Source organism: Trachypithecus francoisi, unplaced genomic scaffold (assembly GCF_009764315.1).
Source record: "Trachypithecus francoisi isolate TF-2019V2 unplaced genomic scaffold, Tfra_2.0 Contig01227, whole genome shotgun sequence".
Lineage (NCBI taxonomy): Eukaryota > Metazoa > Chordata > Mammalia > Primates > Cercopithecidae > Trachypithecus > Trachypithecus francoisi.
In genome coordinates this window covers 1-12,713 of record NW_022681250.1, presented here as the reverse complement: position 1 = coordinate 12,713, position 12,713 = coordinate 1, and the positions used below count along the sequence as shown (strand labels likewise).

Below are 12,713 nucleotides of genomic sequence, written 5' to 3'. Positions count from 1 at the left end.
ACATCAATCACACCAAGGAGCTTGGAACCACCGTTTCAAATTCCTCTGGTTCTGTGCACCTGCCCGGGGCTGTTAGCTTTCCTCCTGTGTCTTTGGCTGGCCCGTAATCCCCTAGTGGTGGAAATGCACCCTGACACTTAGCCATCATCCCCACAACACTCAGCACCGCATAGAGGCCAGGGCGGTGATGCCCACTCGTACTGTGATTCTACTTATAAAGCAAAGGACCAGGGGCCAGATGTGACTTGTCTTTGTTAACTCACCAGCTGTTGCTTGAACCAGAACAAAGCCAGGTCTCCTGATGCCCCAAAAGAGCTAGTGCCTGTCCCACTAGTAACGTGGTGAAAATGTTTTGCTTGCTGTGAAAAGATGCACTACTGGAGAAGATGGGTGCAACTTCTCATGGAGGCACTCAGCCCAGATCACCAGGAAACAGGGCTGCCGGATGAGACACTCGGCCCAGCTCACCAGGAAACAGGGCTACCGGATGAGACACTCGGCCCAGGTCACCAGGAAACAGGGCTGCTAGATGAGACACTAAGCCCATCTACCGTAAAGGAAATCTGGCTGGGCACTGGAGTGAAATTCACACAGCCCAACGGCAGCAACAGCATGAACAAAACAAAAAATACCTGACTGGAAAGCCATAGCCGGGCTAGCAAATTCGAAACAGAGCCACAGTCCTAGCAGCACACATCACTGCAACACAGAGCTTCAGTCAGTGTGCGCACACTTTAAGTAGAAATGTAGAATGTCCATGGTTTTTGGAACAATAGGGCTATTTGTGTGTGTGTGATGTCAAAGAAAACAGCTGAGAAAAAACTGTTGGCAAGGAAATAGAAATAGGCGCCCTTACACATTGACAGTGAGATAACGGTATGGCCCTAACGGAAGGGAATCGAGCAACACCCATCAACATTTAAAATGTGCACAACTGGATCCCACAATTCCATTTCTAGCAATGCATCCTATGAACATACTCATGCAAATATTGGAGAATTACGTACAACTCAGCACTGATTAATCCAAACGGTTGGGAACAACCTAAATATTTACCAGTGGGGAACTGGTGGACAACAGTGTTTATCTTATGCCAACATCTGTGTTTTTAAAAAGAAGATACATAGGCTGGGCGCAGTCGCTCACACGTGTAATCCCAGCACTTTGAGAGGCTGAGGCAGGTGGATCACGAGGCCAAGATATCCAGACCATCCTGGCCAACATGGTGAAACCCTGTCTCTACTAAAAATACAAAACTTATCTGGGCGTGGTGGCACACGCCTGTAGTCTCAGCTACTCAGGAGGTTGAGGCAGGAGAATCGCTTGAACCCAGGAGGCAGAGGTTGCAGTGAGCTGAGATCACACCCACCTGGTGACAGAGCAAGACTCCATCTTGGAAAAACAAACAAACAAAACTGGCAGCAGTGGTCACAGGGCAGTGACTGGAGTAGGACTGCCTTTCACTCTCCAGGACCTTTTGAATGTCGCTTATATTATATATTCAAAATATATGACTACAGCAAATATTTTCAAAGTACGAAAAACTGGAGATATAATATTATAACACACAGGACTGTTGCATAATGAAAGGATGAAAAACATTAAGCACTATCAGAGTTCAAGGAAAAAGATTAACTCTAGCTGGGATGTCAGAGCGGGGATCATGTAAAGGAAGTGAGTATTCAAGTCTTGAAGGATAGAGAAGATTTAAAGAGACAGAAGTGTGGAGATGATGTCCCAGATGGAGATAAGAACATAGGCGAAGACGATGAAGAGATGAGAAGGTATAAATTCTAAGTGCAGCTCTCAGGCTGGGCTTCAGAACAGGGCTTAGGCAACAAGCTGGAGTGCAAGGCTGATGGCGGGAATGGAAACACTGAAACCCAAACTTGCATATCACGCCCGGATCATGAGCCTTGAATGCCAAGCCAGGGAACCCGTCCTTGATCTTAACAACGAAAAATCACTGGGCTGGGTGTGGTGGCTCATGCCTGTAATCCAGTGCTTTGAGAGGCTGAGGTGAGAGGACTGCTTGAGGCCAGGAGCTTGAAACCACCCTGGACAACACAGCAAGACTCTGTCCTTACAAAATTTTAAAAATTAGCTAGGCAGGATAGCACACCTGTAGTCCCAGCTACTCAGGAGGCTGAGATGGGAGGATCACTTGAGCCCAGGAATTTAGGGTTACAGTGAGCTGTGATGGCACGCCTGCATTCCAGCCTGAGCAACAGAGCAAGGGCATGTCTCAAAAATCAAATAAAATGAAATAAAATCACACCATATATGATTTAATCCAGATATATAATATAAGTAAGAGGGGGAAAAGAGAAATTAGGAAGCTATTATAAAAAGCAAGTCAACTAAGACGTGAGAAAAGGCCCTGGGTTCACAGCGCTATCTTTACATAAAGGAAGGAACTACCACATTTATTTTCATGGCATCACCAACTTAAACACAGGCTACAGTATTCTGGAACCATCTCTGTATCAGTCAAATCAGATGGCCATAATACCATAGGCAAATGCCATAATAAACACCATAGGCTGTGTGGTTTAAACATTAGTTTATTTCTCACAGCTCTGGAGGCTGGAAGTCCAAGATCAAGGTGTCGGCTAACTCAGTTCCGGGACAGGGACCTCTTCCTGGCTTGCAGACAGCCACCTTTCTCTCGTTTCCTCACACCAGGGCAGTGGGAGCTCTCTGCTTTCTCTCTCTTTTTTTTTTTTCTGAGACAGAGTCTCACTCTGTCAGCAGGCTGGAGTGCAGTGGCACAATCTCAGCTCACTGCAACCTGCTACTCCCTGGTTCAAGCAACTCTCCTGCCTCAGCCTCACGAGTAGCTGGGATTACAGGCACGTGCCACCACACGCAACTGATTTTTGTATTTTTAGTAGAAACAGGGTTTCAGGATGGTCTCAATCTCCTGACCTTATGATCTGTCCACTCGGCCTCCCAAAGTGCTGGGATTACAGGTGTGAGGCACCACACCCGGCCTGGTTTCTCTTCTTCTAAGGGCACCAGTCCTGTCAGACCAGGGCCCACGCTCATAACCTCATCTAACTCTAATCACCTCCCAAAGGTCCTATCCCCCACTACCATCACACTGACACTTAGGGCTCCAGTACAAGAATCTGGGGGAGACATAAACATTCAGTTTATAACAATGTCTTTTCAATCCTGTTGAAAAAGCAACCGAATGAGTAGGCGACAAAGTACCTTCTATGTAAACAAGTCAGGACTTTTCATATTTCTGCTAACACATTAAAGTCAATTTAAAATGTCTGATAACAAGAGTCAGAAGCAGAGATCAACGAAAGTTAGTTACTCTGCATTTTAGGCCCACATTGAGCTGTCTTTCAATGACATTGAAAAGTGTAGTCCTTGGACCAGCAGAGCAGCATCTCTGTCACCTAGGAGCTTGTGGCAAGTGGGAGTTCTAGGTCCTGCCCCAGGCCTGTGGAGCCGGAAGCTCTGGGGGCAGGGCAAGCAAGCTATACAGACAGGCCTCCGAGTGACTGTGATGCCTTCACACCTTGAGAACCATCGGCCTAGATAGCCTCTGAACACTAGTGGCTCCTGGTGCATCTGGAGAAGACACAGGCCATGTCTGGGAGGCAGGGGAGACGGACTAGCACACTCCTCCTGCCACAGGGCAGCATGATGCTCGATTCCCTCAGAAGGATGTCCTTCATCTTTTCCATGCCGTGTGTGTTCACCCTGGCCCTCCCAGCAGCCTGGGAAGGGCAGAACACTGCACACACAAGAGGGCCGTTCCCAGTCCCCACTTTCCAGATTCATCTGTCACCAGACCCACGGGAGGAGGCCGACTGGTTCCAGGAGGATGAGAGCCCTTGTTCTGACACCTGTGTCTGATTCCAGGACCTGCAGATCCACTCTGGACTACACCAAACAAAGTCCAGGGATTCTCATTCACCTCCAGAAGAAAGAGGAGGCGCATGCCTGGCTGCAAGTAGGGAAGGGCTTCTACATCCTGTGGCAGAGCGAGCTGGTGGACCTGTACATCCAGGTGAGTGGCAAGGGAGGCAGGAGGGCCTCTGTGCTGTTCACTCTCTGTCCATCCATCCATCCATTCATCCTTCCAACATCTATTTACCTGTTCATCCTTCCATCCATCCATCCATCATCCATCCATCCATCATCCATCCATCTGTCCATTCATCCATCCATCATTCATCCATTCTTTTATCATCCATCTATTCACCCGTCTATCTATCCATTCACCTGTCCATCCACCCATCCATTCATCCTTCCATCATCTATCTGTTTACCTGTTCGTCCTTCCATCCATCCATCCATTATCCATCCATCCATCCATCCATTCTTCCTTCATCTTCACATACACCTGTGGGTCCTTCCATCCATCCATCCATCCATCCATCCATCCTTCCATCATCCATTCGTTCACCTGTTCGTCTTTCCACCCACCCATCCATCCATCAATCCATCCATCCACCCATCATCCATCCCTCCATCCATCCATTCATCCTTTTATCATCCATCCATTCACCTGTCCATCCATCCATTCACTTGTTGGTCCATCCATTTACCAGTTCGTCCATCCATCCATCCTTCCATCTATCTTTCCATCATCTATCCAACTGTTTATCCTTCTATCCATCCATCATCCATCCATCCTTCATCTGTTCATCTCTTCATCCATCCATTCACCTGTTTGTCCATCCATCCATCCATCCTTAAATCCATCTTTCCATTATCCATACATTCAGCTGTTCATCCTTCTATCCATCCAACCATCTTCCATCCATCCATGATCATCCATTCACCTGCCCATCCATCCATCCATCCTTCCATCCATCTTTCCATCCATCCTTCCATTCATCCATCATCCATCCATTCAACTGTTCATTCATCCATCCATCCATTCACCTGTTCATCCATCCTTCCATCCATCCTTCCATCATCCATCCATTCAACTGTTCATTCATCCATCCATCCTTCCATCATTCATCCACTCGCCTGCTCATCCTTCCATTCATCCATCATCCATCCATCCATTCACCTGTTCATCTTTCCATTCATCCATCCATCATCCATCCATCCATCCGTCCTTCCATTCATCATTCATCCATTCTTTTCTCATCCATCCATTCAGCCACCATCCATCCACCTGTTCGTCTGTCCATCCATTCATCCAACCATTCTTCCATCATCTATCCATTCACCTGTTCATCCTTCCATCCATCCATCATCCATCCACCCATCTATTCATCCATCCATCCAACATCCATCCATCCTTCCATCATCCATCCTTTCACCTATCCATCCACTCACCTATTCTTCCATCCATGCATCATTCATCCATCCACCCACCAATCTATCTATTAATCCATCCCTCCATTCATCTGTTTGTCCATTTGTTTATCCATACATTCATCTATCCACCATCTATCCATCCATATGTACATACATCATCTACCCTCCACCCATCCATACATTATCTACTCACCCATACATACAGACATACAAACATCATTCCAACCATGCACCCACCCATCCATCCACACATCCATCCACCCATCCGTCCATCCATCAATCTGTCCATCCATCCATCTGTCCATCCATCCATCCAAGCATTCATCTATCCACACACCCATCCATCCATCCATGTGTCTATACATCTGCTCATCCATTCATCCATCCATCTACTCATTCTTAAGCCACTGCTGAGCACCTGTTGTGTGCTTTTTCCCTCCCTCCAAATGGTTTCCTCACATCCTCCCCCAGTGGCCAGCATCTTTTTCCTGAGGGCAGAGGTGTGGCCCCTCACAGTGCCTAGCGCCTGCTGGTATACAGCACATGCTCAAAGAATGGGACCACTCAGTTAACACACAGAAGAACTTTCACCAAGCGACACGTGGCACATCTCCTTACAAAATGAATCTATCATCGCGGCTGTTTTCAGAGGCTTTCCCTAACAGTGTGATCTGGAACAAATTGTAAAGCCCACGAGCCTGGTGAAGCTTTCATTATTGAGCACCTGCTGTATACCTCCTTGAGCTGAGGAGAAGGATCAAGAGCTCATGGCCAAGAGGGGACCAGGCCCACCCACAAACACTGTTGATGTGTGGCCCTGAGCTGCGACAGGGATGTGGCAACGCAGAAAGGAACCAGGTGATGGGCTGCCAGCAATCTGGGGGCCACGGAGATTGTTTGAGTGCTGCGGGGGGAGTGGGCTAGGGCTATCCCTGGTGGTAGGATTCACAGGTGTCGGGCTCCTGGGCTGCAGCTGCTCAGTCACCTCCTGGCACTCAGGTGCATCAGTTCATTGTCCTCATGCCAGTGGTGGGGCAGCCCTAATGCACAGGTCTGAAAAATGCTCAGGTGTACCTGCAGTGTGTGAGAGGAAGGAGGCTGGTGAAGGTGGGTGTGGCCACCTCACCAGGTGTGGGTGTTGAGGGAACTTCTGCCTCCTTTCAAGTGGCACAGAATGTGGTCCTGTACACAGGCGACCCCAACCTGGGGCTGGAGCTGTTTGAGGCAGCTGGAGACATCTTCTTCAATGGGGCCTGGGAGCGGGAGAAAGCCGTGTCCTTCTACCAGGTGAGCTGGCCTGTGGGCTGATGTGGGTGGGCCTCAGGGGGGCCACCTGGAGGGCTGAGGCACAGGTGTGGCAGGGCAGAGGCCTCCCACCTGGAGGCAGGGACACCCATGCACATGCTTAGTTTCCCAGTGGTCTCACCGGGAATGATACTGACAGTGCCCCTGCCCGGGACAAACGCTTGGGGCCTGGACATGACTATGGCCCTACCCTTGCCTAGTGATCTCACCGGGAATGATATTGACCATGCCCCTGCCAGGGACAAACGCTCGGGTCTGGACTTGACAGTGGCTCTACCCTTTGCACCTGATGATCTCAAGCAACCATGAGCGGGAAGTCCTGTCCCCATCTTCCAGATGAGGAAGCTGAGGCTCAGAGAGGCACAGTGACATGTCAAGGACACACAGCAGGTCAGTGGGAGACCCAGGGCCAGGGCCCAGATCTGCATGCACCCCAAAACGGGGACGGCTTCTCCCTTCCTCTGAGCTCAAGGTGTGGCTCAGTTCTGGGCACAGAAAAATGTGTTTTTAGAGCAGAGAAGAGTGCTGGCTCCCCCCAGTCAGACCCTCGGTTCCCTGGTGGGAGAGGCTGGTCTGAGGCTGCCAGGTGTAGCTGGATGGGCCTCAGATGACTCTTCAGCCCCCAACTTGGGTGTCTGAACCGTGCGTTATCCCAGAGCACAGAGCTCTGTGGAGGTGCACGGGTAACTGGGGCGTGGGAAGCTCCAAGCACATGTTTGAGCTCTGAGGACGACGCTGGGCAAGGTGGGTGCTGTGGGAAGCCTGACCCCACCTGCCTGTGTGGTAGGACGGGGTCCTGCCCCTGGCAGTGACTACGGGCAACTACAAGGTGAGCCGCCGCTGTGCAACAAGCCAGTGGCACTGCTGGCCATGCTGGAGGAGCCCCAGGAGGGTTTGGAATTTGCCCACATGGCCCTAGCACTCAGCATCACTCTGGGTAAGTCCCCTGAGCGCCCACCCTGCCAGGACCCACACTTTGCCAGAGCCGAGCCTCCATGTCTGCAGGGCAGGAGCTGAAACAGCTGCTGGATTTTCCCGGTCTCCTGTCCAGGCAGGCAGATCTGCCCAGCTGGCTTCCCTGTCTGGCCGTGGGGCACAGCCCGAGGTCTCTCACGTAGCGCAGAGCTCCCTGCCTGGCTGAGCTCTGTTTCCCCTGTCTCTTCCCGCTGCTGATCACAAGGGCCACCCAGTGTGCCCTCTGCCTTCCAGACATGCCAGGAATCTCGGTCCCTGTATGTGCCAGGCCGAGTGGCACATTCCCTTTGTCTTGTGCCCTTTCCACCCTCATCAACCACACAACTCGCTGGCTGATGAAATCCCAGTTCCCCTTCCAGCAGCCTGCCCCTTAAGGCCGGGCAGCCCCTGGTGCTGTGCCAGGTCGTCTGTCCTCCTCCAGAGACAGGGAACCCTGGGCGGGCCGCATGCCCCAGCGCCTTGTGCCCTGGGGCCAAGTACAGAGTAGGTGTGCAGCTGTGTGGGAATGCATCGAATGCAGGCTCCACGGCACTCGCCCTGCAAAGGGGAGGACATCAGAGACAGCCTAGCTGGGTTTGCGCAACTGTGGGGGGACCTGAAGCTCAGGCATGCAGTGACTCCCCAAGGTAAGGGGCTCTGATCGTGACACACCCAGGAGGAGTCGGATGTCACGTCTGTGGGTTGCATGGAGCCGGGGTGACCGGGAGCACCTGGACTGTATTGGTTTTGGACTCCTCTGGTTAAAACCAGTGAGCAAAGGCAGGTGGCTATGTGTAGGCAGAGAGCTGGGCCATCCAAGCCCGACTTTGCCGAAGCCTCACAGTAGACAGGGGCAGGCCTTATTAGTTCTGCTTTACAGATGGGAAAGTGAGTCTGGGAACCCGGAAGGGACTGGCCAGAGCTGCCCAGGTGACCGCAGGTGCCTGGAGGCAAGCCAGGTGCTGCCCGGGGTCTGTATACCTGCTCCTGAGGGGCCTGTGCCTGACTGCCCCAGGGAGCCACGTCCTCACACCTGCCCCTTTGGCCTCCACCCCAGGGGACTGGTTGAACGAGCGCGTGGCCTACTACCGGCTGGCCGCCCTGCACCACCGGCTGGGCCATGGCACGCTGGCGGAGCACTTCTACCTCAAGGCCCTGTAGCTCTGCAACTCGCCGCTGGAGTTCGACTAGGAGACCCTCTACTACTTGAAGGTGTACCTGATGCTCGGTGACATCATCGTCTACGACATGAAGGTGGGTGGGGAGGGACAGGGCTGAAGGTGGGTGGGGAAGGGCAGGGCCCTGGATGTTCCCGGCCCCCTTGGAGTGGGATCTCCACAGACCCCAGGGGTCTGGGTTCCAGCCTTCCTTAGGAATGGCCCAGTGGCTTCCCTGGAGCTCTGCACCCAGCTAGAGGAGCCGGCAAGGTTCGCAGATACAACCCAGCTCCCAAGCTGGCCAGGCCCCACCCTCAAGAACTCAGTCTCAACCAGGGAGGCTGACACATGAGCGGGCAATGGTGGCCTCTGGGTAAAGAAGGGGGATTGTAGTCAGGGGGACCCTCCTGGAGGAGGTGACACCAAACTGAGTCTTGACAGTCAAGTGTCAAGTTGCATTTAACAAAGAAAACAGGGTCGGCAGAAGGACATTTTGGAGGATGGCATCATCCTCACATTGAATCCACGTTGCAAGATCCAACCCAAATCCCGGTGCCTCCTCTAGGAAGCCTGCCCAGGGTGCCAGCCTGCACTGAGCAACTCCTTCCTAGAGTGCTGAGACACCTGGAATCTTCACATCACCCAGGAAGGGTGCGGTGGGACTGGTGTCTTACCATCGGGTTCACAGACAGGGGAACCCCAGCTCACGGCAGGTGCAGTGGGGCGGGGCCCCAGCCAGCCAGGCTGAGACCTTGCTGGGTCAGGTCTGTCTCGAGGGGAGGTGCTGTGCTCCCTCTGGCCCCAGCCCTGCAGGGGTGGAGAGCTGGGACTGGCAGACTCAGACCTGGGGTGTCTCCACCCTCTGCCCAGCAGGCACCCGCCCCTCCTCCGCATCGCACCAGCACCGTGTCAGTGCTCCTTATGGGCTGAGGGGCCAGGGCGCTCCAGTCCAGGGACCGAGATCTTGGGGGCCTTAGAACAACATGAGGAGCTGGGGCAGCCCTAAGACCCCGCCCCGTATCCCTCACCACAGGCCTGGGGCTGCCCGGGAGGCCCCCGCCCAGTGCTGACAACACCTGGTGGTCAGAAGCGGTCCCTGTGGTCTCCCAAGTCCCAGCCAGACAGAGAGGTGCCAGGTGTCAGGCCCAGAGGGACGCTGCCCACCGCTCGGGGGCTCACCTGGGACCCACGGGACGGGCCTCCCAGAAGTGGCCCTTTGTCTCTCTTGGTCAAGCCTGCCGCCCACTCCGCCTGTCCAGGAGGAAGGAAAGGGCCAAGTAGTACCTGAGAGGCCAAAGTCCATGGTTGGGGTCGAGGGCAGAGGCCTCCTTCACCTCCTTCTCGTGCACAGCCCTCTGGGCCTCATCGTGACGGTGCTGTCAGCCCAGGCCAGCTTCCCACAGGGAGGCCCCCTCGGAATTCCCCAAGGGCGGCTGTCTTTCCAAGGCCACACCCTCCTCCTTGTATAGGAGGCTCTGGACCCGGGGCCCAGAGGAGTGGGAGAGAAAGCTGGGCTGGATGGGGCCTGGAAGGCTGGCGGAGAGGCAGGGGTAAATGGGCATCCTTGCCGATTGCCTCTAAACTGGGGTCCCCTTTAGTCGATACGTGAGAGTGAGCCCTGGAATGGGGTGGATTAGGTGTGTCCTGGCTCAGCCTGCCACTCACTAGCTGCTGCACACACTACAGGCACATGAGGACATTACCCCAAATCTCCCAAAAGGTATACACCTATTGTGTGATATGGTTCCTAATATCCGGAGGTGCAGAGGATGGTATTCTTTGTCCTGTCGCAGGCTGTGTACACGCAACCTGAACTAATCCTGGAACGTAATGACAAGATCAGAGCTCACTGCAGCCTCAACTCCTGGGCTCAAGTTATCCTCCTGCCTCAGCCTCCTGGAGTAGCTGGGACCACAAACAGGTGTCATCATGAACAGTTGATTTTTTTTTAGTTTTTGTAGAGACAGGGTCTTGTGCCATGTTACCCAGGCTGGTGTGGAACTCCTAGGCTAAAGTCATCATCCCACTTATAGGGCCACGCAGTGGCACATGCCTGCAATCACAGCACTTTGGGAGGATGAAGCAGGAGAATCACTTGAAACCAGGAATTCCAGACCAGCCTGAGCAACAGAGGGAGGCCCTGTCTCTGCAAAAAATTTAAACATTAGCTGGGCGTGGTATTGTACACCTGTGGTCCCAGCTACTTGGGAGGCTGAGGTGGGAGGATCTCTCGAGCCTATGAGGCTGAGGCTGCAGTGAGCCATGATCGCACCACTACACTCCAGCCTGGCCTGTCTCAAAAAAAAAAAAAATGCTAGAGCATCACCCATATTAAAGACAGGTATTGCCTTTTTGAAAATTTAATTACAGTTATATAATGGACATGTAAACTGTCCAGTTTGAAAGTTTGAAACATATACAACTCTAAGTATTCTTACCTTAAAATTCTGATTCCTACCCAAGATATCACATACTGTTTACATAAGTATCACAATGCCTGGACAACAACTAAAACTGTGTAAGAGGGAGAAAAATGAGCATGTATGCCTATTAATTAAGGTATATTCCCCCTTATTACATAAAAAAGTCATCACGGCAAACCTCTGTGACTACCTAAAGCAAGCCTACAGTTTTACTTCTCTGTATTATAAAATGCAAGGCTAAAATTCAAATACTAAACATTTCCTGAAGCCAAGGGTAGTTTACTTAAAAAATAAATGCCTAGCGTCTATATCAAAAATACGAAAAAGCTAGCTACTCATAGCCATTCCAATCTAAGTTCAACTTTTTCTTTTTTATTGACACATAACTGTTTACTGTACATATGTATGGAGTACACATAGTGATGTTATAATACATGTAATGTATGTGATCAGCGTAATTAACATATCCACCATCTCAAACATTTATCATTTCTTTGTGTTGATAGCGTTCAATACACTTCCTCCAAGTATCTGGAACTACCTTTTTTTTTGTTTTGAGACAAAGTCTTGCTCTGTTGCCCAGGCTGGAGTGCAGTGGTGTGATCTCAGCTCACTGCAACATCTGCTTCCTAGGTTCAAGCTATTCTCCTGCCTCGGCCTCCCTGGTAGCTGGGGTTACAGGCACCCACCACTATGCCAGGCTAATTTTTTTATTTTTAGTAGAGACAGGGTTTCACCAGGTTGGACAGGCTGGTCTCAAACTCCTGACCTCAAGTGATCCACCCACCTCAGTCTCCCAAAGTGCTAGGATTACAGGTACGAGCTGCCGCGCCCAGCCTGAAACCATATATTCTTGTTAACTATAGTCATCCTATGTTATAGAACACTAGCACTTATTCCTATCCAGCTATAATTTTGTATCCTTTCACAAATTTCTCCTATCTCTCTTCCCCCATCCTTCTCACCTTCTAGGATCCTCTGTCTACTTTCAACTTCCATGAGATCACACTCTTTTTGCCTTCCACATAAGAGAACATGTGCTGTGTAACTTTCTGTCCCTGGCTTATTTCATAATATCTTCCAGTTCCATCCACGTTGCTGAGAATAACAGGACTTCATCCTGTGTTATGGCTGAATAGTACTCCACTGTGTATCAAGACCACATAGTCTCTATCCATCATCTGCTGTTGGACACGGAGGCTGGTTCCATATCTTGGCTATGGTGAACAGTGCTGCAGGAAACACAGAGGTGCAGATGCCCCTCCGACACTGATTTCCTTTTCTTTGGGTATCTACACTGTAGTGGGACTGCTGGATCACACTGTAATTTCATTTGCAGTTTTCTGAGGAACCTCCATACTGTTTGCCATAGTGGGTGCCCTAGCTTACTCTTACTCTTTTTCCTTTTTCTCTTCGAGACATAGTCTCACTGTTGCCCAGGCTGCAGTACAGTGGTGCGATCTCGGTTTGCTCAGTGTAGCATCCGCCTCCCGGATTCCAGTGGTTCTCATGCCTCGGCCTCCTGAGTAGCTGGGATTACGGGCGTCCGTCACTGCACCGGGGACATTTTCGTATTTTT

At 51.5% G+C, this 12,713-nt stretch overlaps 1 protein-coding gene across 4 annotated transcripts; it reads left to right on the top strand.

The window, feature by feature from the left end:
- The first annotated feature begins 3,974 nt into the window (after positions 1-3,974).
- On the top strand, positions 3,975-8,851 carry LOC117091412 (SH3 domain and tetratricopeptide repeat-containing protein 1-like). 4 transcript variants are annotated; one of them, XM_033223707.1, is made up of 4 exons: positions 3,975-4,027; positions 6,460-6,582; positions 7,410-7,537; positions 8,612-8,793. In XM_033223707.1, exons 2-4 carry the CDS (start codon positions 6,470-6,472, stop codon positions 8,713-8,715), a joined length of 345 nt encoding a protein of 114 aa, XP_033079598.1. In that variant the 5' UTR covers positions 3,975-4,027; positions 6,460-6,469; the 3' UTR covers positions 8,716-8,793. The 4 variants fall into 4 exon arrangements, 3 of the variants coding, with proteins under 3 accessions (XP_033079598.1, XP_033079607.1, XP_033079618.1); XM_033223716.1 differs by lacking the exon at positions 3,975-4,027 and adding an exon at positions 5,992-6,153 and having other exon boundaries at positions 7,388-8,775; XM_033223727.1 differs by lacking the exon at positions 3,975-4,027 and having other exon boundaries at positions 6,282-6,582; positions 7,388-8,201; positions 8,612-8,851.
- The last annotated feature ends 3,862 nt before the right edge of the window (positions 8,852-12,713 follow it).